General features: G+C 50.5%; 1 protein-coding gene across 1 annotated transcript; it reads left to right on the forward strand.

Moving 5' to 3' along the window:
• On the forward strand, positions 1–27,821 carry LOC137320696 (coiled-coil domain-containing protein 80-like). Its single transcript, XM_067982387.1, has 7 exons — positions 1–2,374; positions 5,266–5,422; positions 16,003–16,136; positions 22,312–22,463; positions 25,686–25,789; positions 27,055–27,135; positions 27,437–27,821. The coding sequence occupies exons 1-7, from the start codon at positions 266–268 to the stop codon at positions 27,718–27,720; spliced, it is 3,021 nt and encodes a 1,006-aa protein (XP_067838488.1). The 5' UTR covers positions 1–265; the 3' UTR covers positions 27,721–27,821.

Here is a 27,821-nt window from a genome sequence, read left to right on the forward strand (position 1 = left end):
AACACCATTTCCTAGTCTTGGTCGCACCTGGACGCCAGCTGTTTATTTTAATTATATTCCAGTATCTACACACACACAAAAAAAACTTTAAACAAGACAAAAAAAAATGGTTACTCTTCCCCATATTGGCAGCATTTGTTGCAAGATTGGAATAGACCAGGAAACTCGTGTGCCTGAGTGCTTTATGTTCCGGCTGTGGGCAGGGATTCAGTGCTCTCGGCTTGCTCTTGGAGTCAGTCTGTGATCTGGATGGAGAGGGGAGAGAATGTGCGCCCAAAGCAACGCGCCCATGACTTGCCTTCTGCTACTTCCTTTGCTCCTAGCCGGGGCGGGCAGCTTGCCTGGTGTCCCCGGGAGAGGGAAGGGACGATTTCAGCCATCTCGGGCCGGCTCCTTGGCCCTGACTGCCACCAGGAGAGGAGGAGGAAGCCCCAGTAGGATTGGGATCTCCCCATCGCCTGGCGTCAGAAGAAGCTCCCAGAGGAGCGTCCAGCAACTCCTCTCCGCGGCCAAGACCGAGTTGGGTCCTCTAGCCCATCACTTTGGGAAGTTTCGGTTGCTGGTCCTCGCCGCCCCGGATCCCTCGGACAACTCCTACCGGCTGATGGAGAAGCAGATAGACGTGAGGAGCAAGGAGCTGAGATGCCAGCTGGCCGAGAGGGACCTCCTGATCCTGGTCTTGTTCCACGGGGCCACCGCCTCCCAGGGCAAGTTGATGAGGGTCTCCCAGGAAGGCAAGGTCTCGGAGGAGAAGGTGGAGCCCGAGGCGGTGGGGCAGATAACGAAGCGCCTGTCCCTGGAGGAGGGTCAGTTCAGCATGGTGCTGCTCAGGAAGACGATGCAGCTCTACGAGCGTTTCCCCTACGCGGTGCGGATGGAGGCGGTTCTGGAGACGGTGGACCAGATGCCGCTCAGGAAGGTCGAGAGCATGACCAGGAGGGGCCAGCAGGTGAAATGCAAAGGTGGTGGGGCCGGGAGATTGGGCTCAAGGCAGCTCAACACCTCCAGCAGGAGCCCGGTCAACAGGTCTCTGGTCAACAGAACTCTGGTCAATAGAACTCTGGTCAACAGGTCTCTGGTCAATAGAACTCTGGTCAACAGGTCTCTGGTCAACAGGAGCCCGGTCAACAGGACTCTGGTCAATAGAACTCTGGTCAACAGGTCTCTGGTCAACAGGAGCCCGGTCAACAGGACTCTGGTCAATAGGAACCCGGTCAACTGGACTCTGGTCAACAGCAGGTTGAGATCAGCGTCCCCCAATTCTCAGAAGCCCATCAGATCTCAGGGTGTTAGGTTCCCGGGCAAACCAGTAGCGTTGGCCCCAGAAGGCAGGAGAACACCGGGCAAACAGAAAGACTCAACCTCACCCCCGAGCTCAACTGGGGAGAGAAGAGCCGAGACCTCCAGGACCCCAGCTAAACCGAGAGGGTCCCCCTCCAGCCCAGTACCACCGGGGCTGGGGAAGGTGGCGAGTCTGAAGGACCAGATCAAACAGAGAGTTCAGCAGATGCTAGCGGCCAATCTCAGGCACCCCGTCCAGCGCCGGCCGAATGGGAGCCAAGTGTCCCGCAATCCTCGAGTCCAATCTACGGGCTCCACCCCAGTCACCTCCGGCAGGGCTCCTCAGAACCGGTCCAGGGCTGGCACTGCCCGGGGTCTCCAACCATCCGGATCCGAGACTGCCGGCCTGAAATGGGACCGGTCCCAACTCTCGACAGCCCAGCAAGTGAAAGACAGGAACCCAGAGAGGGCAGGAATCCCTCAATCCAAGCCAAGCACAGTCCGATCCCAGGACGGTCTGCCCACCCGACAAACTCTGGCGACCGAGCCCTCACCTCCGGCACATCACCCAACCGAGTCAGGAGGCTGGGGTTACGGGTCACTCACCACTCCAGCCACTCGCCCCGGGCTGTTGCCTCCCTCCAATGCCCCTGGATGGGCGACTCCAATCCAGGGAAAGGTCGTTCTCAGCCCCGTCACACATCCCCAAGAAGAATCTGCAGCATCGGCTTCCAGTCCTGAGAGCGACCGGGCAAGGGGCCAACTGACGGAGCCTCCCATCGGAAACACCCTTCCCAAACCCCCCGGGCTCTCGGTCATTGAAGGGTCGACCCGGGATCAGACAACACGGGCAGGACAGCAGGAGGGAAGGGGTCTGAGCCAGGACCAGGAGACCCCGCCATCCGCTCGACCCAAAGGCAAGAAACTGGAAGGCGAGCAAGGGGAGAATTCGGGCAAAGGAGTCCGAAACAAGGGCAGAAAGAACAGGAGAAACCGCAAGAACAAGAAGGGCGGCTCCAGAAGCCAGAAGCAGACCCCCCGCCGGGAGCTGGCGGAGTTTTTGGACCATTTTCGGAACAGGCGAAGACTTTTGGTGAGTCATGTTTTAAAAAAAAACCGTGCCGGAGGAACCCAGGTCCAGAGTAACAGGATTCACCAAGTCTGACTGGGCTTGGGTGTGTATTTGGCTCCTGTGTCCAGTGCTGGGCGGTCGCCCCGTGTCCCCCGGTGCTGGGCGGTCGCCCCGTGTCCCCCGGTGCTGGGCGGTCGCCCCGTGTCCCCCGGTGCTGGGCGGTCGCCCCGTGTCCCCCGGTGCTGGGCGGTCGCCCCGTGTCCCCCGGTGCTGGGCGGTCGCCCCGTGTCCCCCGGTGCTGGGCGGTCGCCCCGTGTCCCCCGGTGCTGGGCGGTCGCCCCGTGTCCCCCGGTGCTGGGCGGTCGCCCCGTGTCCCCCGGTGCTGGGCGGTCGCCCCGTCTCCCGGTGCCGGGCAGTCGCCCCGTGACCCGGCGCCGGGCGGTCGCCCCGTGACCCGGTGCTGGGCGGTCGCCCCGTGTCCCCCGGTGCTGGGCGGTCGCCCCGTGTCCCCCGGTGCTGGGCGGTCGCCCCGTGTCCCCCGGTGCTGGGCGGTCGCCCCGTGTCCCCCGGTGCTGGGCGGTCGCCCCGTGTCCCCCGGTGCTGGGCGGTCGCCCCGTGTCCCCCGGTGCTGGGCGGTCGCCCCGTCTCCCGGTGCCGGGCGGTCGCCCCGTGACCCGGCGCCGGGCGGTCGCCCCGTGTCCAGGGCAGGGCGGTCGCCCCGTGACCCGGTGCTGGGCGGTCGCCCCGTGTCCAGGGCAGGGCGGTCGCCCCGTGTCCAGCGCCGGGCGGCCGCCCCGTGTCCAGGGCAGGGCGGCCGCCCCGTGTCCAGGGCAGGGCGGCCGCCCCGTGTCCAGGGCAGGGCGGTCGCCCCGTGTCCAGTGCAGGGCGGTCGCCCCGTGTCCAGGGCAGGGCGGCCGCCCCGTGTCCAGGGCAGGGCGGCCGCCCCGTGTCCAGGGCAGGGCGGTTGCCCCGTGTCCAGTGCAGGGCAGTTTCCGCAGAGTAAGCGGTGACTTTGCATTTGAAACTGTGTTTAATTTGTAAAGAGCTCTGAGTGGGTGGCACGGGTTGATTTCCTTTCATTCTTCATATCCGAGAGAAGGCACGGAAACAAGTGGATCCGTGAGAACTTTAAAGGAAGGAAAATCCTGGAAGGATTCATAGAATCTTACAGCAGAGATGGAGGCCATTCGGCCCGTCGTGCCTGTGCCGGCTCTTTGAAAGAGCTGTCTAATTAGTCCCACTCCCATAACCCTGCAAATTAGTCCTCTTCAATGTCTAATTGCCTTTTGAAAATTCCTACTGAATCTTCTTCCACCGCCCTTTCAGGCCGTGCGTTCCAGATATTAAAACTCTCCGTGTGAAAAAAATTCTCCTAATTTCCCCTCTAGTTCTTTTGCCGATTATTTTAAATCTGTGACCTCTGGTGACTGACCCACTTGCCAGAGGAAACAGTTCCTCCCTACTTGCTCTGTCAAAACCCCTCATGATTTTGAACACCTCTGTTAAATCTCCCCTTAACCGTCTCTGCTCTAAGGAGAACAACCCCAGCTTCTCCAGTCTCTCCATGTAACTGAAGACCCTCATCCCTGGAACCATTCTAGTAAATCTCCTCTGCACCCTCTCTAAGGCCTTGACATCCTCCCTAAAGTGTGGTGCCCAGAATTGAACACTATACTCCAGCTGAGGCGTAACCAGTGATTTGTAAAGGTTCAGCATAACTTCCTTGTTTTTGTATTCAATGCCCCTATTTACAAAGCCAAGTAAACCGCCTTATCAACATGCCCTGCCACCTTCAAAGATTTGTGAATAAGGACCATCATTCAAGTAAGGAGTGGAAGTCTGTACGAAAAATGTTTTGCATGTAGCTCTTTAGTGTAATCTCCCCCCCCCTCCCCCTCACCCCACCAATGACGTCCACTCCTTCAGTTGCCTTGACCCCACGCTTTGAAATTCCCTCCCTAAACACCTCTGCCTTGCCACCTCCCTCTTGTCCTTTTAAGATCCTCCTTAAACCCCACCTCTTTGACCAAGCTCCCCTTAATATCTCCTCCTTTGGCTCAGGGTCCATCTTCTTTCTGATTACACTTTGTGAAGTGTCTTGGGATGTTTTGCTATACTAAAGGCGCTATTTAAATGCACGTTACGTTGCGGTTGAGTACCAATAAGTTCTGTTGCAGAAATATTGGTGAAAGAAGGCTGTCAGTTAGTTGTAATATATTCCTGAGTTATTGATTTTCGGTATAACTCCTCTCTCAAACCCCAGCTCATGGATCAGTCTTTTCATCCAATCTTGTAGTGTGACCATCCTGATGACGTGACTTCAGTGGTGTTTGGCTGACTCCTGTACCTAATAGAGAGAGACAATGTCAAAACGCAACACAGAATATCCGTTAAAACTCGCTAGATTCCTCCTGGAAAGTCAAAGTATCGAATCCTCTCCCCGTGACACAATGACCTGGTGTCAGTAAAAGTGACCGTGAAGCTGTCGGATTGTCATAAAAACCCAACTGGTTCACTAATGTCCCTTTAGGGAAGGAAACCTGCCGTCCTTACCCGGTCTGGGCCTATATGTGACTCCAGTCCCACACTCACGTGATCGACCCTTAATTGCCCTCTGAAGTGACCTAACAAGCCCCTCTGTTGTATCAAACCGCTACCAGCGGTTCAAGAAGACGGCTCACCGTCACCTTCTCAAGGGGAACTAGGGATGGGCAATAGATGCTGGCCTTGCCAGTGACGCCCACATCTCAATGATGAATAATAAAAACCCCTGGTGTTTAATAATGAGTGATGAATGAACAGTGGGTTTTCTGAATGGGCTGTGAAATGATGAATGGGGAGTCGAGTTCCTCGTCGGTGTACTGGCTCTGCCGCTATCAGTTTCTGTGATGCACCTTGTCGTGTTTTGACAGCTTGTCACCGCACCCAGCAAAGACAGTGAGCTGTACGTGCAGCAGAGGGATCAGTACCTGGAGAACGTGTGTCAGTTGGCCATCAGGAGAATCAGTGTGATCACCATCCTGGGCTCGCTGTCTAACAGCACACTGAAGGTGGAGCATTACCAGACCGGTGAGTGACGGCCCACAGACTGCACCTCCCATTCCTCCCAGTGCCACTCTGTTCCACCACCCCCCGCCCCCCCCACCCCCTCCTACCTTCCCCCTCTTCTTCTTCTTTGGCAGTCCCTCAGGATCGAGGATGACTTGCGTCCACTCCGGGAGGGTGGGTTCTGCGGTGTGTGAATAGTCCAATCCTGGAGCCGCAGACTCTGCCACAGGTGGGGCAGGCGGTGTTTAATAAGGCGGGTGGGTGAGACGCTCTGGATTCTGCGCGCTCTTTCCGCTGCTTACGCTTGGCCTCCGCGTGCTCCACTCGGTGACGCTCGAGGTGATTTGGCGCCTTCGCGGATGCTTCTCCTCCAGTTTGGACGTTCTAGGGCAAGCGATTCCCACGTGTCGGTGAGGATGTTGTATTTTTTTAGGGAGGCTTTGAGCGTGTCCATATAGCTTTTCCTCTGCCCTCCTGGTGATCGGCTGCCATTGCGGAGCTCGGAGTAGAGCACTTGTTTAGGGAATCTTGTGTCGGGCATGCGGACAATGTGGCCCGCCCATCACAGCTGGTTGAGCGTGACCAGTGCCTCGATACTGGGGATGTTAGCCTGGGAGAGAATGGTCACGTTGGTACACCTATCCTGCCAGTGGATTTGCAGGATTTTGCGAAGGCAACATTGTTGATATCTCTCCAGGGATTTGAGGTGTCTGCTGTACATTGTCCATGTTTCTGATGTGTACAGGAGGGTGGGGACCACGGGGCTGCTCTGTAGACCATGAGCTTGGTGCTGGATTTGAGGTCTCGGTCTTCGAACACTCTGTTCCTCAGGCGTCCAAAGGCTACACTGGCGCATTGGAGTCGATGTTGAATTTCATCGTCGATATCTGCTCGCACCGAGAGGAGGCTCCCGAGGAATGGGAAATGACCCACGCTGTCCAGAGGCTCACTGTGGATCTTGATGGTCGGGGGGCAGTGTTGTGTGGCAGGAGCGGGCTGGTAGAGGACCTTTGTCGTCCAGATGTTTAGCCTGAGGCCCATTCTTTCATACACCTCGGTGAATGCATCAACGATGGTTTGTAGCTCGGCCTCTGAGTGTGCGCACACGCTGGCGTCATCTGCGTACTGCAGCTCGATGACAGAAGTTGGGGTGGTCTTGGTTCTGGCCTGGAGGTGTCGAAGGTTGAACAGTTTCCCACTTGTCCTGCAGGTTAGCTCCACTCCGGCGGGGAGCTTCATGGTGATGGGGTGGAGTGTTGCAGCGAGGAAGATGGAGAAGAGCATTGGTGCGATGACTCAGCCCTGCTTGACCCCAGTTTGCACTCGTATTGGGTCTGTGGTGGATCCGTTGGTGAGGATCACGGCTTGCATGTCATCGTGGAGCAGGCGGAGAATGGTGACGAATTTCTGCGGGCGGCCGAATTTGAGGAGGATGCTCCACAATCCCTCGTGGTTGACAGAGTCGAAGGCCTTTGCGAGATCGATGAAGGCCACGTACAGAGGTTGATGCTGCTCCCTGCACTTTTCCTGGACTTGTCACGCGCTAAAGATCAGGTCCGTTGTGCCTCTTGACGGGCGGAAGCCGTATTGAGACCCAGGGAGGAGCTCTTCGGCCACTGGAAGGAGGCGGTTGAGGAGGATTCTCGCGATGACCTTTCTCGTGGCTGACAGTAGGGAAATTCCTCTGTAATTTCCGTAGTCGGACCTATCTCCTTTCTTGAAGATGGTCACAATTACAGCGTCTCCGAGATCTCCCGGCACGCTCTCTTCCTTCCAGACAAGGGCGATAAGGTCGTGTATTTGTGTTTTTTTTTTATTCGTTCATGGGATGTGGGCGTCGCTGGTGAGGCCGGCATTTATTCTCCATCCCTAATTGCCCTTGAGAAGGTGGTGGTGAGCCGCCTTCTTGAATCGCTGCAGTCCGTGTGGTGAAGGTTCTCCCACAGTGCTGTTCGGTAGGGAGTTCCAGGATTTTGACCCAGTGACGATGAAGGAACGGCGATATATTTCCAAGTCGGGATGGTGTGTGACTTGGAGGGGAACGTGCAGGTGGTGTTGTTCCCATGTGCCTGCTGCTCTTGTCCTTCTCGATGGTAGAGGTCGCGGGTTTGGGAGGTGCTGTCGAAGAAACCTTAGCGAGTTGCTGCAGTACATCCTGTGGATGGTATACACACTGCAGCCACTGTGCGCCGGTGGTGAAGGGAGTGAATGTTTAGGGTGGTGGATGGGGTGCCAATCAAGTGGGTTGCTTTGTCCTGGATGGTGTCGAGCTTCTTGAGTGTTGTTGGATCTGCACTCATTCAGGCAAGTGGAGAGTATTCCATCACACTCCTGACTTGTGCCTTGTAGATGGTGGAAAGGCTTTGGGGAGTCAGGAGGTGAGTCACTCGCCGCAGAATACCCAGCCTCTGACCTGCTCTTGTAGCCACAGTATTTATATGGCTGATCCAGTTAAGTTTCTGCTCAATGGTGATCCCCAGGACGTTGATGGTGGGGGATTCGGCGATGGTAATGCCGTTGAATGTCAAAGGGGAGGTTGATAGACTCTCTCTTGTTGGAGATGGTCATTGCCTGGCACTTGTCTGGCACGAATGTTACTTGCCACTTATGAGCCCAAGCTTGGATGTTGTCCAGGTCTTGCTGCATGCGGGCTCAGACTGCTTCATTATCTGAGGAGTTGCGAATGGAACTGAACACAGTGCAATCATCAGCGAACATCCCCATTTCTCACCTTATGATGGAGGGAAGGTCATTGATGAAGCAGCTGAAGATGGTTGGGCCTAAGACACTGCCCTGAGGAACTCCTGCAGCAATGCCCTGGGGCTGAGATGATTGGCCTACAACAACCACTACCATCTTCCTTTGTGCTGGGTATGACTCCAGCCACTGGAGAGTTTTCCCACTGATTCCCATTGACTTCAATTTTACTCGGGCTCCTTGGTGCCACACATGGTCAAATGCTGCCTTGATGTCAATGGCAGTCACTCTCACCTCATCTCTGGAATTCAGCTCTTTTGTCCATGTTTGGACCAAGGTTGTAATGAGGTCTGGAGCCCAGTGGTCCTGGCGGAACCCAAACTAAGTATTGGTGAGCAGGTTATTGGTGAGTAAGTGCCGCTTGATAGCACTGTTGACAAAACCTTCCATCACTTTGCTGATGATTGAGAGTAGACTGATGGGGCGATAATTGACCGGATTGGATTTGTCCTGCTTTTTGTGGACAGGACATACCTCGGCAATTTTCCACATTGTCGGGTAGATGCCAGTGTTGTAGCTGTACTGGAACAGCTTGGCTAGAGGCGCAGCTAGTTCTGGAGCACAAGTCTTCAGCACTACAGCCGGGATGTTGTCGGGGCCCGTGGCCTTTCCTGTATCCAGTTCACTCAGCCGTTTCTTGATATCACGTAGAGTGAATCGAATTGGCTGAAGACTGGCTTCTGTGATGGTGGGGATATCAGGAGGAGGCCGAGATGGATCATCCACTCGGCACTTCTGGCTGAAGATGGTTGCAAACGCTACAGCCTTGTCTTTTGCACTCACGTGCTAGACTCCGCCATCATTGAGGATGGGGATGTTCACAGAGCCTCCTCCTCCCGTTAGTTGTTTAATTGTCCACCACCATTCACGACTGGACGTGGCAGGACTGCAGAGCTTTGATCTGATCCGTTGGTTGTGGAATCACTTAGCTCTGTCTGTAGCATGTTGCTTCCGCTATTTAGCATGCATGTCGTCCTGAGTTGTAGCTTCACCAGGTTGGCAGCTCATTTTTAGGTACGCCTGGTGTCAAGAGTGCCTCTCCGCCGTGTTTTAGTACTTTAGTGGGGATTCCATCTGCACCGGGGCCTTGTTGTTCTTCAGCTGTCGAATGGCTTTTTCGACCTCACGGTGGGCTGGGGTTGTGCTGAGATGGTGACGGGCTGGGGTTGTGCTGAGATGGTGACGGGCTGGGGTTGTGCTGAGATGGTGACGGGCTGGGGTTGTGCTGAGATGGTGGCGGGCTGGGGTTGTGCTGAGATGGTGGCGGGCTGGGGTTGTGCTGAGATGGTGGCGGGCTGGGGTTGTGCTGAGATGGTGGCGGGCTGGGGTTGTGCTGAGATGGTGGCGGGCTGGGGTTGTGCTGAGATGGTGGCGGGCTGGGGTTGTGCTGAGATGGTGGCGGGCTGGGGTTGTGCTGAGATGGTGGCGGGCTGGGGTTGTGCTGAGATGGTGGCGGGTCGCGTGTTGCGGGACGGTGTCGAGGGCACTTGCGTCGAGGACTGGGTCTTGGTTGAGGAGGTCCTCGAAGTGCTCTCTCCAGCGGGCGTTGACTGCCTCTCTGTCTTTGATGAGCGCCTCTCCATGTTTGGCTCTCAGTGGGGTCGGTCCCTGGGTACTCGGACCGTAGGTGGCTTTAATTGCGCTGAAGAAGCCGCGCACGTCGTGGTTGTCGGCGAGTTGCTGAGTCTCCTGCGCTCTTTCCACCCATCATCTGTTCTTTAGGTCACGGGTTCTTTGTTGCACCTCGGCCTTCAGCTGCCTGTTTCCTCTCGCCCGAGTTTTGGTGGAGCTGCCAATTCAGGAACGCCTTGCGTTTACGTTCTAGGAGATCCTGGATCTCCTGATCGTTCTCGTCGGACCAGTCTTGGTGTTTCCTGATCAAGACACCGAGCGTCTCCTCGCCGGTGCTGACTCTGGTGGCTTTTAGGGCGGACCAGACGCTGTGGGCACTCTGCGACTCTGGCTCGTTGGTCGTCGCCAGGTTGGTTGTAAGGAGACGGTTGAGCAGGTCTGTCTTCTCAGGGTCTTTGAGTCCAGCGACATTAAGTCTCCTGCGGCAGAGTTTTTTTCTGCCGCTGCCGGTTTGGGGCCAGGTTGATGGAGATGGTAGAGCGGATTAGTCGGTGGTCAGTCCAGCAGCCGTCGGCTCCGGGCATGGCGCGGGTGATGCGGACATCTTTGAGGTCCTTCGCTCAGACGATGATGTAGTCTATTAGGTGCCAGTGCTTAGAGTGGGGGTGTTGCCATGAGGTCTTGTACTTGTCCCTCTGGTGGAACAGGGTGTTCGTTATGACGAGGTCATGTTCTAGGCATTTCGTCAGGAGGAGGACTCCATTGGGGTTTGCTTTCCCTACTGTTCCACCCCCCACCCCGGCCGCCTCCTACCTTCCCCCTCTATTCCTCTCCTGAAGGCACTGAATCCATACTAGGGGGGCTGTTCCGTGGGAGCTGTTCACCCTCTGCTAACCTCGCCCGAGTGCCCCTTCTTCCTGCATGAGCCTTGACGGTGAGTTTTGGTAGACTATTCACCTGCAGAGGTGCATCACATCTGGGGCAGTTTTTGAACATAGGAACAGGAGGAGGCCATTCAGCCCCTTGAGCCTGTTCTGCCATTCAATTAGATCATGGCTGATCCATATCTTAACTCCATTTATTCTCCTTGGTTCCGTAACCCTTAATACCCCCGCCTAACAAAACTGTCAATCTCAGTTTCGATAATTTCAATTGACCCCCAGCATTCACAGCCTCCTGGGGCAGAGAGTTCCAGGTTTCCACTGTCCTTTGTGTGAAGACGTGCTTCCTTGAAGCTTTCCAGCAAGGGGGAATTGGCAGCAAGCTGTGTTGACTCTCTGTGAATACAGTCTTATGGTTTCGGACACCAGATTAACAGTCTCACAAGAACAGTTTAACTTTACTACGTTATTAACAGCACTGCCAAGATGCAGACAGAGCATCGTTACCCAGTCCGTAGAAGAGAGATACAGTGATTTCAGTACACCCTCCTTCCTGGGTCTGTTCCACGAGACAGCAGCTACTCTACCTGTAGTTATACCCAAGTTGTTTACTGACCGTTTTCTTCCTTACCTTGTTTTTAACCATCCCAGAGATACTTCTGCTTATTATTTTTCAACAATTTGTTATTTTTAATCTCATTGGAGTCGCAACCCACTTCATTCTTTGCAAATTAAAAAAAAAAACCCCACCAGGTTATAATCATTTATTTGAACAACTCTCCGTTTTGTAATGTGGCGTCTTATTCCAGTAGCCTCTTTAGGAGACCTGTTTTCTCATTATTTAATACAACAGCTGTGTGCCCATCCTCTCCACCGCAGAGCCAAGGCAGGTGAAGAAGGGCATCTAATAGCAGAAGGGTGGGGGGGGGGAAGGTGAAGGGGATGTTATGTAAAATTCCCACAGAAAAACAAAATACAATCCAGATTTGTTCAGTTCTCAAGTGTTTGGTAAGCGGGCAACTAGATGTGGTGGTAAGGAAGGGCACTGACCTATCACCTCTGGCATCTGGGTTCACAACTAGTGCAAACGTGAGATGAAAGTTGCTTTTTTCTTCTGGCTGTAAGCATCCTAAGTAAAGTGAGGTTGGAGCAGCCTGAACCCAATTCTCAGGGGGGTGTTGGAGCAACAGCATAGAAATGCCCCTAACAGTCCTACTGGCTTTTGGAAATGGGAAAAATCCTACTGGTGTAATCGGGATGATGCCTGATGTAGTAGGAGATTATCAGTGCTGTGTAGTGGGTCCTTTACTCTCCGCCTGACATGAGCTGTACCTGCCCTGGGAGTGTTTGATGGGACAGTGTAGAGGGAGCTTTACTCTGTATCTAACCCTGTACCTGCCCTTGGAGTGTTTGATAGGACAGTGTAGAGGGAGCTTTACTCTGTATCTAACCCTGTACCTGCCCTGGGAGTGTTTGACGGAACAGTGTGGAGGGAGCTTTACTCTGTATCTAACCCGTGCTGTACCTGCCCTGGGAGTGTCTGATGGGACAGTGTAGAGGGAGCTTTACTCTGTATCTAACCTGTGCTGTACCTGCCCTGGGAGTGTCTGATGGGACAGTGTAGAGGGAGCTATACTCTGTATCTAACCCTGTACCTGCCCTGGGAGTGTCTGATGGGACAGTGTAGAGGGAGCTTTACTCTGTATCTAACCCTGTACTTGCCCTGGGAGTGTCTGATGGGACAGTGTAGAGGGAGCTATACCCATGATCTTGGAGTGCTTGTTGGATTTTAAAAATGTTCCATTCTCCAACAATGATACTCCTTTAGTTTTTCCCTTCCCATTAACTTAAGTTTAATGAGAAATCTCTGTGTTTCACTGCTGTCCGTGGCTGCCCCCTGTTATTATGCTATTTGATGCACAGAAAAAATGGTTTCCCTGCGTGGTTCAAATTCAGGAATGTAGTTTGCCACAAAACTGCTGACCTCCACTCAGGGCTCCTGTCAATCAGGGGGCCAGAACTCAATTGCAAGTGCACATACTGTGCATTCCTGAAATCAGTGCCTGCTTTGAAAACTCCACCACCTACCTGGGGTGGAAAAACTTTCTTTTAAAAAGAGGCACACCCCTTAATCCAAACGAGTTACCAGCGCCCTTTTGTTTTCTGCCTCAGCTCATCCCATCCATGCCTTTGTTACCCTCAGACTCGACTATTCCAATGCTCTCCTGGCCGGCCGCCCGTCTTCTGTCCTCCGTAACCTTGAGCTCATCCAAAACTGCTGCCCGTATTCTAACTCGCACCAAATCCCGTTTTCCCATCCCCCCCTGTGCTCACTGACCCACATTGGCTCCTGGTCCGGGAACGCCTCGATTTTAAAATTCTCATCCTGGTTTTCAAATCCCAACATGGCTTCGCCCCCTCCCTATCTCTGTAACCTCCTCCAAACTTCCGCGTTCTCTGCGCTCCTCCAATTCTGGCCCCTTGTGCATCCCTGATTTTCATCGCCCCGCCATTGGCGGCCGTGCCTTCAGCTGTCTGGGCCCTAAGCTCTGGAATTCCCTCCCTAAACCTCTCCGCCTCTCTCTCCTCCTTTAAGTCGCTCCTTAAAACCAATCTCTTTGACCACGCTTTTGGTCACCTGTCCTAATATCTCCTTCTGTGGCTTAGTGTATAATGTTGTTTGATAATCGCTCCTGTGAAGCTCCTTGGGACGTTTTACCACGTTAAAGATGCTATATAAATGCAAGTTGTTGTTGTTGTTTGCTTTCCAGATACTCGTGTGTGATGTCCCAATACACATCAAACCACCTCAATGTGACTCAAAAAATATAATTGTGTTGCCTGTACATGAGGAAGAACTTGCACTAATGTAGCACTTTTTACATCTGGGGATATCCCAAAGTGCTTCACAGCCAATGGATTAATTTTAAAGTGCAGTTATTGTTGTTTTATAAGCAAATGCTGCAGCCAGTTTGCACACAGCAAGGTCCCACAACCATTAATGAGGTGAAGGTTTTGGACATTTTGGTTGAGGGAGAAATGTTGGTCAGGTCACCGGGAGAACCCCCCCCCCCCAGCTCTTTACGTCTACCAGAACAGGCCGATGGGAGCCTCGGTTTTAATGTCTTATCCAAAAAAAAACGGCACCTCCGACAATGCAGCTCTCCCTCGTTACTGCACCGGAGTGACGTGCTCAAGTCGCGGAGTGGGGCTCGAACCCACGACCTTCCAATCCAGACGAGTGTGCTATCCCTGAGCCAAACTGACGCTGGGTTACATCTTGAAGGCATTTGACAGAGCCAAATAAATTATTCCAATAGTGAGAGAAAGGATGGAAGTCAGAAGTGAGGGAGCAATCCCTTATACTTAGAATCATAGAATGGTTACAGCACAGAAGGGGGCCATTTGGCCCATCGAGCCCATGGCGGCTCTTTGTGAGAGCAATCCAGTTAGTCCCATTCCCCCACTCGTTCCCCGTAGCCCTGCAAATTTTTTCCTTTCAAGTATTTATCGAATTCCGTTTTGAAAGCCATGATTGACTCTGCCTTCACCACCCTTTCAGGCAGCGCATTCCAGATCATAACTACTCCCTGGGTAAAAATGCTTTTCCTCATGTCGCCTTTGGATCTTTTACAATCACCTTAAATCTGTGCCCTCTGGTTCTCGACCTGTCCGGCAATGGGAACAGTTTTTTTTAATTTACTTTATCTAAACACGTAATGATTTTGAGCACTTCTATCAAATCTCCTCTCGACCGTCTCTGCTTTAAGGAGCACAACCCCAGCCTCTCCAGTCTACTCATGTAACTGAAGTCCCTCATCCCTGGAACCATTCTAGTAAATCTTTTCTGCAACCTCTCTCAGGCCTTCACATCTTTCCTAAAGTGCGGTGCCCAGAATTGAACACAATACTCCAGTTGTGGCCTCTATTTATAAAGCCCAGGATCCCGTATGCTTTTTTAACCGCTTTCTCAACCTGTCCTGCCACCTTCAATGATTTTTGAACACATACCCCCAGGTCTCACTGTTCCTGCACCCCCTTTTAGAATTGTACCATTTAGTTTATATTGCCTCTCCTCGGTCTTCCTGCCAAAATGAATCACTTCTCCCTGTTCTGTTTAAAATTTCATCTGCCACGTGTCCGCCCATTCCACCAGCCTGTCTATGTCCTCTTGAAGTCAATCACTGTCCTCCTCACTGTTTACTACACTTCCAAGTTTTGTGTTATCTGCAAATTTTGAAATTGTGCCCTGTACACCCAAGTCCAAGTCATTAATATATATCAAGAAAAGCAGTGGTCCTAGTACCGAGCCCTGGGGAACACCACTGAACACCTCCCTCCAGTCCGAAAAACAACCATTCACCACTACTCTCTGTTTCCTGTCACTTAGCCAATTTTGTATCCATGCTGCCACTGCCCCTTTAATCCATGGGCTTCAATTTTGCTGACAAGCCTATTATGTGGCATTTTATCAAACGCCTTTTGAAAGTCCATTTACTCAATATCAACTACATTGCCCCCATCAACCCTCCCTGTTACCTCATCAAAAAACTCAATCAAGTTAGTTAAACACGATTTGCCTTTAACAAATCCGTGCTGGCTTTCCTTTATTAATCCACACTTGTCCAAGTGACCATTAATTTTGTCCTGGATAATCATTTCTAAAAGCTTCCCCACCAACGAGGTTAAACTGACTGGCCTGTAGTTGCTGGGTTTATCCGTACACACTTTTTTGAACAAGGGTGTAACATTTGCACCCTTGGTTTCTATTCCCTTGAATATAGGAGATTGAGGGGTGATCTGATCGAGGTGTTTAAAATATTAAAAGGAATCGATCGGGTAGATGTAGAGAAATTATTTCCTGTGGTGGAGGAATTCAGAACAAGGGACATAATCTTAAAATTAGAGCTAGGCCGTTCAGGAGTGAAATCAGGAAGCACTTTTTCACACAAAGGGGAGTGGAAATCTGGAACTCTCTCCCCCAAAAGGCTGTGGATGCTGGGGGTCAATTGGAATTTTCAAGACTGAGATTCATAGATTTTTGTTAGGTAAGGGTATCAAGCGATATGGAACAAAGGCGGGTAAATGGAGTTGAGGTACAGATCAGCCATGATCTAACTGAATGGTGGAGCAGGCCCGAGGGGCTGAATGACCTCCTCCTCTTCCTAGTTTCACTACCAGACGACAAACTTTTTCTTGCGTTCCGCCCATGTTTTTGAAGAGCCTCCCCAGATATCTCGGCAGGATTCAAGTCGTGGAGCGACTTGGACATTAGAGAGAGTCATGGGTAGAGGGAGAAATACATACTTCAGATGAAAGAGGAAGACGAGGTTTTGGAGGCACCACACACTTTGCACTTCCTTAATATATCCTTTCATTTCCATGTCTTAGAGAATGAATCGTCACTTGGAAATTCTGTACCCGGAACAGCCAGTGTCGATCTGATTGCACAACTCCGGAGAGAGTTTGGGATGACTTTTGATGAATTCTTTATGGTATTCGTTGAATACGATATGAAAGTTAAGGTGAGAGTTGACGTCGTTCGTTTTAAACTCCAATGTTATATATTTTCACTCTGGTTATTTTGGAGAAGACTTGCATTTTTAAAGCACCTTATGATTCTTGGGAAATAAGGAAGGGCAGGTGACAGAAGTGTTAGTGAGGGATCACTTTGGGACCAGTGATCATCATTCCATTAGTTTTAAGATAGCTATGGAGAATGATAGGTCTGGCCCAAAAGTTAAAATTCTAAATTGGGGAAAAGCCAATTTTGATGGTATTAGACAGGAACTTTCAGAAGTTGATTGGGAGAGTCTGTTGGCAGGCAAAGGGACGTCTGGTAAGTGGGAGGCCATCAAAAGTGTGTTAACCAGGGTTCAGGGTAAGCACATTCCTTATAAAGTGAAGGGCAAGGCTGGTAGAAGTAGGGAACCTTGGATGACTCGGGAGATTGAGGCCCTAGTCAAAAAGAAGAAGGAGGCATATGACATGCATTGGCAGCTGGGATCAAGTGGATCCCTTGAAGAGTATAGTGATTGCCGGAGTAGAGTTAAGAGAGAAATCAGGAGGGCAAAAAGGGGACATGAGATTGCTTTGGCAGATAAGGCAAAGGAGAATCCAAAGAGCTTCTACAAATACATAAAGGGCAAAAGAGTAACTAGGGAGAGAGTAGGGCCTCTTAAGGATCAGCAAGGTCATCTATGTGCGGAACCACAAGAGATGGGTGAGATCCTAAATGAATATTTTGCATCGGTATTTACGGTTGAGAAAGGCATGGATGTTAGGGAACTTGGGGAAATAAATAGTGATGTCTTGAGTGTACATATTACAGAGAGGGAGGTGCTGGAAGTCTTAACGCGCATCAAGGTAGATAAATCTCCGGGACCTGATGAAATGTATCCCAGGACGTTATGGGAGGTTAGGGAGGAAATTGCGGGTCCCCTAGCAGAGATATTTGAATCATCGACAGCTACAGGTGAGGTGCCTGAAGATTGGAGGGTAGCAAATGTTGTGCCTTTGTTTAAGAAGGGCGGCAGGGAAAAGCCTGGGAACTACAGACCGGTGAGCCTGACATCTGTAGTGGGTAAGTTGTTAGAGGGTATTCTGAGAGACAGGATCTACGGGCATTTGGAGAGGCAGGGACTGATTAGGAACAGTCAGCATGGTTTTGTGAGAGGAAAATCATGTCTCACGAATTTGATTGAGTTTTTTGAAGGGGTAACCAAGAAGATAGATGAGGGCTGTGCAGTAGACGTGGTCTACATGGACTTTAGCAAAGCCTTTGACAAGATACCGCATGGTAGGTTGTGACATAAGGTTAGATCTCACGGGATCCAAGGTGAGGTAGCCAATTGGATACAAAATTGGATTGACGACAGAAGACAGAGGGTGGTTGTAGAGGGTTGTTTTTCAAATTGGAGGCCTGTGACCAGCGGTGTGCCTCAGGGATCGGTGCTGGGTCCGCTGTTATTTGTTATTTATATTAATGATTTGGATGAGAATTTAGGAGGCATGGTTAGTAAGTTTGCAGATGACACCAAGATTGGTGGCATTGTGGACAGTGAAGAAGGTTATCTAGGATTGCAACGGGATCTTGATAAATTGGGCCAGTGGGCCGATGAATGGCAGATGGAGTTTAATTTAGATAAATGTGAGGTGATGCATTTTGGTAGATCGAATCGGGCCAGGACCTACTCCGTTAATGGTAGGGCGTTGGGGAGAGTTATAGAACAAAGAGATCTGGGAGTACAGGTTCATAGCTCCTTGAAAGTGGAGTCACAGGTGGATAGGGTGGTGAAGAAGGCATTCAGCTTGCTTGGTTTCATTGGTCAGAACACTGAATACAGGAGTTGGGATGTCTTGTTGAAGTTGTAGAAGACATTAGTTAGGCCACACTTGGAATACTGTGTACAGTTCTGGTCACCCTATTATAGAAAGGATATTATTAAACTAGAAAGAGTGCAGAAAAGATTTACTTGGATGCTACCGGGACTTGATGGTTTGACTTATAGGGAGAGGTTGGACAGACTGAGACTTTTTTCCCTGGAGAGTAGGAGGTTTAGGGGTGATCTTATAGAAGTCTATAAAATAATGAGGGGCATAGATAAGGTCGATCGTCAAAATCTTTTCCCAAAGGTAGGGGAGTCTATAACGAGGGGGCATAGATTTAAGGTGAGAGGGGAGAGATACAAAAAGGTCCAGAGGGGCAATTTTTTTACTCAAAGGGTGGTGAGTGTCTGGAACGAGCTGCCAGAGGCAGTAGTAGAGGCGGGTACAATTTTGTCTTTTAAAAAGCATTTGGACAGTTACATGGGTAAGATGGGTATAGAGGGATATGGGCCAAGTGCAGGCAATTGGGACTAGCTTAGTGGTATAAACTGGGCGACATGGACATGTTGGGCCGAAGGGCCTTTTTCCATGTTGTAAACTTCTATGATTCTATGATTATCTCTCAGACTTGTCCCAGAGCACAGACTGAATTAATTCTGAAGTGCGTGCAGCAGAATCCCACAAACAGCAACAAGAATGAGTGAACGGTTAATCTGTCTTTGCTTGAGGGAGGAATGTTGGCCAGGACACTGGGCGAACTCCCTGCTCTGAGTCAAGTATTGCCACATAAACGAATACAACAGCCAAGATGGGATCTGACTTGAAGGTCAGGGCTTCCAACATTGTAGCACTCCCTCAGTACTGAATTAAAGTGTCACCCTAGATCATGTGCTCAAGGCAGGAGTGGGGCTTGAACCTACAACCTGCTAACTCAGAGGCAGGAGCACTACCAAATGAGTTGAGTTAAAATTTGGATATTTTGCCACATGATTTGGTGGCTGTTTGTCGGTTTGCGGTGAAGTGTACGTGACGGGTTTAGACAAAGTGAGTAAAGAGAAACTGTATTGGCAGAAGAGTCGAGAACCAGAGGACACAGATTTAAGGTGCTTGGCAGAAGAACCAAAGGCGACGTGAGGAATATCATTTTGATCTGGAATGCGCTGCCTTAAAGGGTGGTGGAAGCAGATTCAATCGTGGCTTCCAAAAACGAATTGGATAAATATTTGAAGAGAGAAAATTTGCAGGGCTACGGGGAAAGAGCAGGTGAATGGGACTAACTGGATTGCTCTTACGAAGAGCCGGCATGGGCTCGATGGGCCGAATGGCCTCCTTCCGTGCTGTATCCATTCTATGAAACTTCACAACCTGCCCCTTTCTCTTCGCAGATGCTCCTCCTCCTCCAACGCCTCTCCTCCGTTGTCCAGCTGGGTGGGACTGCGCTCGCCTGGTTCCATTCCTATCTCTCCAGTCGTAGCCAGAGAATCACCTGCAATGGCTTCTCTTCCCGCTCCCACACCGTTACCTCTGGAGTCACCTAAGGATCTATTCTTGTCCCCCTCCTATTTCTCATCTACATGCTGCCCCTCGGCGACATCGTCTGAAAACACAACATCGGATTCCACATGTACGCTGACGACACCCAGCTCTACCTCACCACCACCTCCCTCGACCCCTCCACTGTCTCTCATTTGTCTCACTGCTTGTCCAACATCCAGTACTGGATGAGCAAAAACTTCCTCCAACTAAATATTGGGAAGACCGAGGCCATTGTCTTTGGTCCCTGCTGCAAACTTCGTTCCCTCGCCACCGACTCCATCCCTCTCCCTAACCACTGTCTGAGGCTGAACCAGACCATTTGTAACCTTGGCGTCCTATTTGACCCCGAGATGAGCTTCCGACCACATATCTGCTCTGTCACCGAGATCGCCTACCGTGAGGTGAGAGTGACTGCCCTTGACATCAATGCAGCATTTGACCGAGTGTGGCACCAAGGAGCCCTAGTAAAATTGAAGTCAGTGGGAATCAGTGGGAAAACTCTCCAGTGGCTGGAGTCATACCCAGCACAAAGGAAGATGGTAGTGGTTGTTGGAGGCCAATCATCTCAGCCCCAGGGCATTGCTGCAGGAGTTCCTCAGGGCAGTGTCCTAGGCCCAACCATCTTCAGCTGCTTCATCAATGACCTTCCCTCCATCATAAGGTCAGAAATGGGGATGTTCGCTGATGACTGCACAGTGTTCAGTTCCATTCGCAGCCCCTCAGATAATGAAGCAGTCCGAGCCTGCATGCAGCAAGACCTGGACAACATCCAGGCTTGGGCTCATAAGTGGCAAGTAACATTCGCGCCAGATAAGTGCCAGGCAATGACCATCTCCAACAAGAGAGAGTCTAACCACCTCCCCTTGACATTCAACGGCATTACCATCGCCAAATCCCCCAGCATCAACATCCTTGGGGTCACCATTGACCAGAAACTTAACTGGACCAGCCATATAAATACTGTGGCTACGAGAGCAGGTCAGAGGCTGGGTATTCTGCGGCGAGTGACTCACCTCCTGACTCCCCAAAGCCTTTCCACCATCTACAAGGCACAAGTCAGGAGTGTGATGGAATACTCTCCACTTGCCTGGATGAGTGCAGCTCCAACAACACTCAAGAAGCTCGACACCATCCAAGATAAAGCAGCCCGCTTGATTGGCACCCCATCCACCACCCTAAACATTCACTCCCTTCACCACCGGCGCACTGTGGCTGCAGTGTGCACCATCCACAGGATGCACTGCAGCAACTCGCCAAGGCTTCTTCGACAGCACCTCCCAAACCCGCGACCTCTACCACCTAGAAGGACAAGGGCAGCAGGCGCATGGGAACAACACCACCTGCACGTTCCCCTCCAAGTCACACACCATCCCGACTTGGAAATATATCGCCGTTCCTTCATTGTCGCTGGGTCAAAATCCTGGAACTCCCTTCCTAACAGCACTGTGGGAGAACCGTCACCACACGGACTGCAGCGGTTCAAGAAGGCGGCTCACCACCACCTTCTCGAGGGCAATTAGGGATGGGCAATAAATGCCGGCCTTGCCAGCGACGCCCACATCCCGTGAACGAATAAAAAAAAACATCGCCCGTCTCCGTCCCTGCCTCAGCTCATCTGCTGCTGAAACCCTCCATCCATGCCTTTGTTACCTCCAGACTGGACTATTCCAATGCTCTTCTGGCTGGCCTCCCATTTTCCACCCCCCATAAACCTGAGCTCATCCAAAACTCTGCTGCCCGTATTCTAACTCACACCGAGTCCTGTTCACCCATCACCCCCTGTGCTCGCTGACCTACATTGGCTCCCGGTCCAGGAACGCCTCGATTTTAAAATTCTCATCCTTGTTTTCAAATCCCTCCATGGCCTTTCCCCTCCCTATCTCTGTAACCTCCTCCAGCCCTACAACCCTCTGAGATCTCTGCGCTCCTCCAATTCTTGCCTCTTGCGCATCCCTGATTTTAATCATTGGCGGCCATGTCTTCAGCTGCCTCGGCCCTAAGCTTTGGATATAGAATCATAGAATCATAGAAGTTTACAACATGGAAACAGGCCCTTCGGCCCAACATGTCCATGTCGCCCAGTTTATACCACTAAGCTAGTCCCAATTGCCTGCACTTGGCCCATATCCCTCTATACCCATCTTACCCATGTAACTGTCCAAATGCTTTTTAAAAGACAAAATTGTACCCGCCTCTACTACTGCCTCTGGCAGCTCGTTCCAGACACTCACCACCCTTTGAGTGAAAAAATTGCTCCTCTGGACCCTTTTGTATCTCTCCCCTCTCACCTTAAATCTATGCCCCCTCGTTATAGACTCCCCTACCTTTGGGAAAAGGTTTTGACTATCTACCTTATCTATGCTCCTCTCCCTAAACCTCTCTACCTCTCTCTCCTCCTTTAAGACGCTCCTTAAAACCTAACTGTTTGACCAAGCTTTTGGCCACCTGTTCCTAATACCTCCTTATGTGGCTCGGTGTCAAATTTTGTTTGACAATCGCTCCTGTGAAGGGCCTTGGGTCGTTTTACTTCGTTAAAGGCGCTATATAAATGCAAGTTGTTGTTGTTGTTGTTGTTGTTGTAAGTGAATAGAGGGATATGGAGCAAGGGTGGGAAAATGGAGTTGAGGTGCAGATCAGCCATGATCTAAATGAATGGGGCTGAATGGCCTGCTCCTGTTCTTAATGTTCCAAACAGCAGGGCATTGCTGAGTTTGTTATGTGAAGTAACAGTTAGATTATTTATCGTAAGGATGATGTTGGTCTATTCCACAGGGCTATTGATGCAGGTTCCGTCTACTAACTGCTCTCTTTTGTATTTCTGTGTTTCTCCCCCAGCAATATTTTGATGTCCCTATCCCTATTAAGGTTCTGGTGGATTACATGGATACTCTTCCCTCCAGGCAGCTGGAGATACAGGAAGATAACAAAAATGGCGTCACCTGTGTCAAACAGGACAGTTTTGTCAACATCAACAAATTTCTTTCCAGGTATGTGTGAGGGGTTCTCAGTCTGTGTTTCTATAGCGATGTACGTGGTCAACAGGGATCTTCCTTTACTGCAGAAGTATCGCCACCCCTCCCCCACATTGCATCTCAATGTCCTTCAGGGGCATAAGAAAGCATCAAATGAGTAAAGACTACTGGGCCCATCAACCCCACTCCTCCCACAGCCCATGTACACTCTCCCCTATCATGGACTCTACCCACCCATTTAACCTCCTCCCACACCCCATGTACACTCTACCTCATCATAGACTCTCCCCACCCATTTAATCTCCTCCCACAGCCCATGTACACTCTCTCCTATCATAGACTCTCCCCACCCATTTAATCTCCTCCCACAGCCCATCTACACTCTCCCCTATCATGGACTCTACCCCCCCATTTAATCTCCTCCCACAGCCCATGTACACTCTTCCCCATCATGGACTCTACCCACCCATTTAATCTCCTTCTACAGCCCATGTACACTCTCCCCTATCATGGACTCTACCCACCCATTTAATCTCCTCCCACAGCCAAAGTACACTCTGCCCTATCAGGGACTCTACTCACCCATTTAATCTCCTCCCACAGCCCACGTACACTCTACCCTATCATGGACTGTACCTAGCCCATTTACTCTCCTTCCTCACACCATGTACAGTCTATAAACGGTGAACTCCAAGGATATCACTGTGATCCAGAAGGGATACTGAGCCCAGTGGTGCGAAGGAGATGAATTAACATGCACAGTTCACATTGAAGCCTCAGTGGGTTAAAGACTGTATGTCCACTGATGTTTATAGAATCATAGCATCATAGAAAGGTTACAGCATGGAAGGAGGCCATTCAGCCCATCGAGTCCGCGCCAGCTCTGTGCATGAGTAATCCAGCTTGTCCCATTCCCCTGCCCTATCTCCGTAGCCCTGCGCATTTTTTTCGTTTCCAGTACTTATCCAGTTCCCTTTTGAAGGCCATGATTGAATCTGCCTCCACCACCCCCTCGGGCAGTGCATTCCAGATCCTAACCACTCACTGTGTAAAAACGTTTTTTCCTCATGTCACCTTCGGTTCTTTCGCCAATCACCTTAAATCTGTGCCCTCTGGTCCTTGACCCCTCCGCCAATGGGGACAGTTTCTCTCCAATCGCAGCACACGGTCAGGCCCTGTAACGTCTCTCTGTAATGCCCTCCAGTGGTGTGGATATTGATAATCGAGTTGAGTATTATCGCCAATACTGGACCCGCAGACAGATAATGACTCCTTGGGTAAGGGATCAGAAGGCAGCTGGCATGCCTCAACAATACATTAGCAAGGTCCTCAGGACAGGAGAGAAAGCAAAACCAAACATTAATAGTATCATTGTGGGTACAGCACAGGCGGAGGCCATTCAGCCCATCGAGCCTGTGACGGCTCTTTGAAAGAGCTATCCAATTAGTCCCACTCCCCTGCTCTTTCCCCAATAATTGATGTATTGAAGTCGAATGCATTGGTTTGTGAATTGCCTCCCTCAGCTGGTCACACTCTCTGTGTCTCCCACTCGCAGTGTGTCTGTTTGCTGGAATTGAGCACTGTACAGCATGTGCCAGATTGAAAACTAGGTTCTCGTAACACTGGGTCTTGTACTAATCTGGAGTGTAACCAGATTCTCAATAATGTACCATTTCCAAAGAGGCAGTACAGGCAATTTTGGCAAAAGCTGGCAATTGGCATGAGTCAGTGTGTGTTATAGACTTGCAATAATATTATCATCAAACAACATTATATGGCACCTTTAATACAGAAAAAATTCTCAAAGCTCTTCATGGAGTAATGAGGAAACACAGATGCTGAGCCAGAGGCAGAGATTATGAGAACTGATCAAAGGCTTGGTCGATGAGGTGGGCTTTATGGAGGGTCTTAATGGAGGATAGGGTGGTGGAGAAGCAGAAATACTTAGGAAGGAAATTCCAGATCTCGGGACCCAAGCAGCTGAAGGCACAGCTGCCAATGGTGGGATAAAGAGAGGGGGACATGCACAAAAGGCTGGAATCGGATGAATGGAAAGTTTGGTGGCGGGGAATGTTATTGGGCTGGAGGAGTTTACAGAGGTAGTAAGGGTTGAGGCCATGGAGGAATTTAAACAAGAGGATGAGAATTTTTTAATTTGAGGTGTTGGGGGACCAGGAGCCAATGCAAGTCAGTGAGCACAGGGCTGATAGATGAGTGGGATGTGGTGTAGGATAAGATACAGGCAGCAGATCTTTGGATGAGCTAAAGGTTAATGAGGGTGGGAGGCTGGGCAGGAGAACATCGGAATAGTTGAGTCTGGAGGTGACAAGTGCATGGATGAGGGTTTCAACAGCAGATAGGCTGAGGTAGGGTTGAGGTGGGTGATGTAACAGAGGTGGAAGTTGGAGATCTTTGTCAATGAGAGGGTATTAGGTCAGAAACTCAGCTTGGGGTCGAACAGGATGCTGAGGGGGTAAACGGTCTGTTTCAGCCCGAGACAGTGGTGAGGGAGGGGTGAAATCGGTGACTAGGGTATAGAGTTTGTGGTGGGGGCCAAAGATGATGGCTTTGGTTTTCCCCATGTTTAGCTGGAGAAAATTTTGGCTCATTTAAGATTGTATGTCGGACATGGGGGGTTACAGAGCTAGAGAATGGCAAGGCCATGAGGGATATAAACACAAGAATGAGAATTTTACATTTTGAGACGCTGGGGAGCAGCAGCCTGTCAGATATCACAGAGGCAGTGGTGGAGAGATAGAGCTGGGTGTCATCAGCGTACGCGTGACTGTGGATCATGTCGCCAAAGGCACCATGTAGATGAGGAAGAGGAGGGGGATAAGGATGGTTCCTGAGGTGACAATGTGGAGGTGGGAAGAGAAGCCATTGCTGGAGATGCTGTGGCTATGATCAGATAGGCAAGAGTAGAACTAAACGAGGGCAGTCCCACCAAGCTGGTTAGCAGAGGAGATGCGTTGGAGGAGGATGGTGTGATCGACGGTCAATGGCTGCAGAGAGGCCAAGGAAGACAACGAGGGATAAAGCACACTCACAGAGGATGGTAGCTTTAGTTCGTCAAGTGCTGTGGGAGGGGTGGAAACTTGATTGAAGGGATTCAAACAGGGAATAAGCACTGGAATCGGAGAGTGGAAATGTTGTAGCACAGTTTGGGAATTGCAAGAAAGGACAAAGTTAATTGACGGGGGTTAAGTGAGATCCACATTGACTCTGTATTCTAAGGTTACAGTGGAAACGAAGATTGTTGATCATTTCATCTCCTGACGATGAAGAGTGGACATTTCAACAGCAGATCACAACGGTGCACGGCCAGGCCTGCAACATGGGTAAGTTATTTCGACATCTTCTTCTTCTTTCTCTTCCATGCCTAGTGGCACATGAAGCAACCCATGTCTTCCACTGCTTTACACCCAGCAGATCGTGCTCCGAATCGTTTCCGTAACAAAAGTCCCCTTATCACGTGGACAGGCCGTTAGACTGATTCACAACTCCCTATTGGGAGAACCAGCTAGATTCCATTGCACTCCCATCGGACGCGAGTTCCCTGCTGGATAGCATCCCAGTATTCAGAGGCTGGAGCTTTGGTCTCCTGCTCGTCAAGGCATTTCAACATATACCATACTAAATACGGTGAATTTACTTTGAAGTTCTGCAGTGGTGATAAGGGCAAACATGGTATCCATTTTACACAGAGCAAGATCCCTCAGCGTCAAAATAAATGCGTGCGTTATTCCTTTGGTGGTAGACGAGGGACGAATGTTGGCCAGGACACTGGAAAGACTCCATCCTATTCTTCAAAGACTGTAATGGGATCTTCAACAGCCAGCTGAACTGACAGGCAGAACTGGGTAAATGGGGTTGAGGTACAGATCAGCCATGATCTAATTAAATGGTGGAAGAGGCTTCAGGGGGGGCCTTGATGGTCTACTCCTGTTCCTATGTAACTACAGCTTAACGTTTCATCTGAAAGACGACACCTCCAACAATGCAGCATTTCCTCAGTACTGGACAGTCAACCCAGATTATGCTTTTTTTCAATTCGTTCCCCGGATGTGGGTGTTGCTGGTAAGGCTGGCCATTTATTCCCCATCCCTAGTTGCCCTGAGAAATGAATGGCCTTGCTAGGCTACTTGAGAGGGCAGTTAAGAGTCAACCATGTTGGTATGGGACTGAAGTCACATATAGGCCAAACTAGGTAAGGACGGTAGGTTTCCTTCCCTAAAGGACGTTAGTGAACCAGTTGGGGTTTTTACAACAAAACAACAGCTTCATGGTCACATTGTTTACTGATTTTTTAAAAAACTGAATTTAAATTCTCAAACTGCCATGGCAGGATTTGAACTCACGATTTCTAGATTACGTCCAGTACCATTACTACTACCGTATCCTATTTGATGCTCAAATCCTGGCATAAGGCTTAAACCCATAACCTTCTGACACAGAGGTGAGAGTACTACCAAGTGAGCCAGCTTTCACACTACCACAAACCATGCTGAAGCTTCGATGACATTTATGGCAGTGTAAATGCAAAAATTTTGTGTTGTGTTTTTTTTAAAAGAGCAAACTTTGCTTGTGTTCTGCATTTGATCAGGAATTCGACACTTTGCCCTGTTGAAGTTGATGGGTTCAGGGGAAGATGCCTCGGGATCTCTGGAATTGTTTCCGTTGAATGGTAAGGGCATTTGTTGGGTTACAGATTGGTTCATTCGTTAAGTTCTGAGTGATAGTTACACTGGGCCACTCGGCTCAGTTTAATGGCTCAACTGAAAGACCTCCAACAATGCAGCACTGCCTCGGCACTGCACTGGAGCGTCAGCCTGGGTCACGAGCTCAAGTCCTGGAGTGGGGCTTGAACCCACGGCCTTCTGACTCAGAAGCTCGAGCGCTATCAACCGGGCGAAGCTGACGAGACTTAGTTTGAGAGCAAATTTGATTTGTTTGTTGAACCGTTTGCTTTGGTTTACTGAAAATAGGGAGGACCCAGACCGAGACTGAGGAGCTTTCCTCGATGGCGGTGAAAGGCCTGCGTGATCACTTCCGGGTCAGCGAGGACCACTTTATGATGCTGCTAATCGGCAAAGATGGCACCATCAAATCCTGGTACCTGTCTCCCATGTGGTCTCTGGCAGTCATATATGACCAGGTTGACTCTATGCAGCTCAGGCAAGAGGAGATGAAGCTTCAGGAGGCACTGGGAATCTACTGTCAAGAGGATGAATATTCCCTTCACTATCGTGGATATCCTGAGCACGGATAGCATCACAACAATGGGAAAATAATTTTTATATGAGACTTTGATCACAGTTTTGAAGCACCAGTGTTATGAACTTTATGTAATTAAATATATATATATATATA

This window comes from Heptranchias perlo, chromosome 4 (genome assembly GCF_035084215.1).
Source record: "Heptranchias perlo isolate sHepPer1 chromosome 4, sHepPer1.hap1, whole genome shotgun sequence".
NCBI classification, from domain to species: Eukaryota; Metazoa; Chordata; class Chondrichthyes; order Hexanchiformes; family Hexanchidae; genus Heptranchias; species Heptranchias perlo.